The sequence below is a fragment of the Malurus melanocephalus genome, unplaced genomic scaffold (genome assembly GCF_030028575.1).
Source record: "Malurus melanocephalus ecotype Western Australia unplaced genomic scaffold, MMel_1.1 scaffold_1621, whole genome shotgun sequence".
Taxonomy (NCBI): domain Eukaryota; kingdom Metazoa; phylum Chordata; class Aves; order Passeriformes; family Maluridae; genus Malurus; species Malurus melanocephalus.
Genome location: NW_026624853.1, coordinates 14,250 through 15,625, shown reverse-complemented (window position 1 = coordinate 15,625; position 1,376 = coordinate 14,250). Strand labels below are relative to the sequence as shown.

Sequence of the window (1,376 nt, the reverse complement as noted above, 5' to 3'; positions counted from 1 at the left end):
GGAATTCCAAGCACGAGGAGCTCACCTGGTACACCTGGTCCGTGGTGCTGTTCTTCTTGACCCTGACTGTCACCGTGGTGACGTCCGGGAGCGCCACCCGCAGCTCCACATCGGAGACGCCGTTGTAATTCTGGGAAAAATTCCCCAAAATCAGGAAATCCACCGTTTTCCCCCCCGAGGATTTGGGATTTGGCAGTGGGGGTGGAGTGTTTTGCTGAGGGGTGGCTCCAGTGGGATTTTTTTGGGGGAATTTCTCCTTGGAATTGTCCCAAAATTGAGGGTTTTGGGATCAAGATGGATTCACACTCTGGAGTTCCCTCCCCTGAGTTGGGGATTCTTGGTATCCCGAAAAATTGTGGGGTTTGGAGGGATTTTGGGAACTTGGGATGAATCAAATCCATAAAAAACAGAGGAAATTGTCCCAAAAAAAACCACACAGATGTGGCACTTGGGGACAGGGATCAGGGGTGGCCTTGGGGACAGTTGGATATGAGGAGCAACAAGGAGCAACTTTGGCAATTCCATAATTCCATAAAAAGGGGTTTTTCTCCTATGGAGTTCTGTGGGATCAAGCCTCAATCCTATAAAAAACAGGTGGAATTGTCCCCAAAAATCCTGGATGTGGCATTCAGGGATGGGGATTGCGGGTGGCCTTGGGGACAGCTGGACAGGAAGGGTTTCCCAACCTTGGTGATTCCATAAAAGGGTTTTTTTCCATGAAATTCTGTGGGCTCAAGCCTTAATTCCATAAAAATAGGGCAATTTTGTCATTTTTGGGGGAATTGGGATTGGGATTTGTCCCAATTGGGAATTGTCCCAAAAACCCACAGATGTGGCACTCGGGGACAGGGATGGGGGTGGCCTTGGGGACAGCTGGACAGGAGGGGTTTCCCAACCTTGGCGATTCCATTAAAGGGTTTTTTCCGGACAATTCCGCGCGCCGGCGTCACCCACCTCGTCCGACTCCGACAGGAATTCCTGCATGATGTCGCTCTCGCCGATGACCCGGATGGAGCACACTGAGGGGACACCGGGATGTCACCAGGATGTCACCGGTGGATCCAGAGATTCTCCGAGGTGGACCCCAGGAACATCACCTGGGTCACCTGGGCCACCTCCTGTCCCCAGTGTCACCTGCTGTCCCCTCAGTGTCCCTGTTAACTCCATGTTTTCCATGTCCTGATGTCCCTCCATGGATCCAAAACCACTCCAAGGTGACTGAGTGTCCCCAGTGTCACCTCCTGTCCCTGTTAACTCCACATTCTCCATCTCCTGATGTCACCCCATGGATCCAGACCCTCTCCAAGGACCTCTCCTGTCCCCAGTGTCACCTCCTGTCCCCATTAACTCCCATGTTCTCCGTGTCCTGATGCTCC

General features: G+C 52.5%; 1 protein-coding gene across 1 annotated transcript in view; it reads right to left on the bottom strand.

The window, feature by feature from the left end:
• Positions 1 to 1,376, bottom strand: part of LOC130587192 (sorting nexin-27-like) — a gene marked incomplete at its 3' end in the record, with an annotated part of 21,449 nt that overhangs the window by 9,084 nt on the left and 10,989 nt on the right. Inside the window, exons 3-4 of the mRNA XM_057388157.1 lie at positions 955 to 1,032; positions 13 to 130 (exon numbers count right to left, since the gene is read on the bottom strand). Of these exons, the coding sequence (XP_057244140.1) occupies positions 13 to 130; positions 955 to 1,032 (196 nt within the window). The remainder of the gene's footprint in view (positions 1 to 12; positions 131 to 954; positions 1,033 to 1,376) is intronic.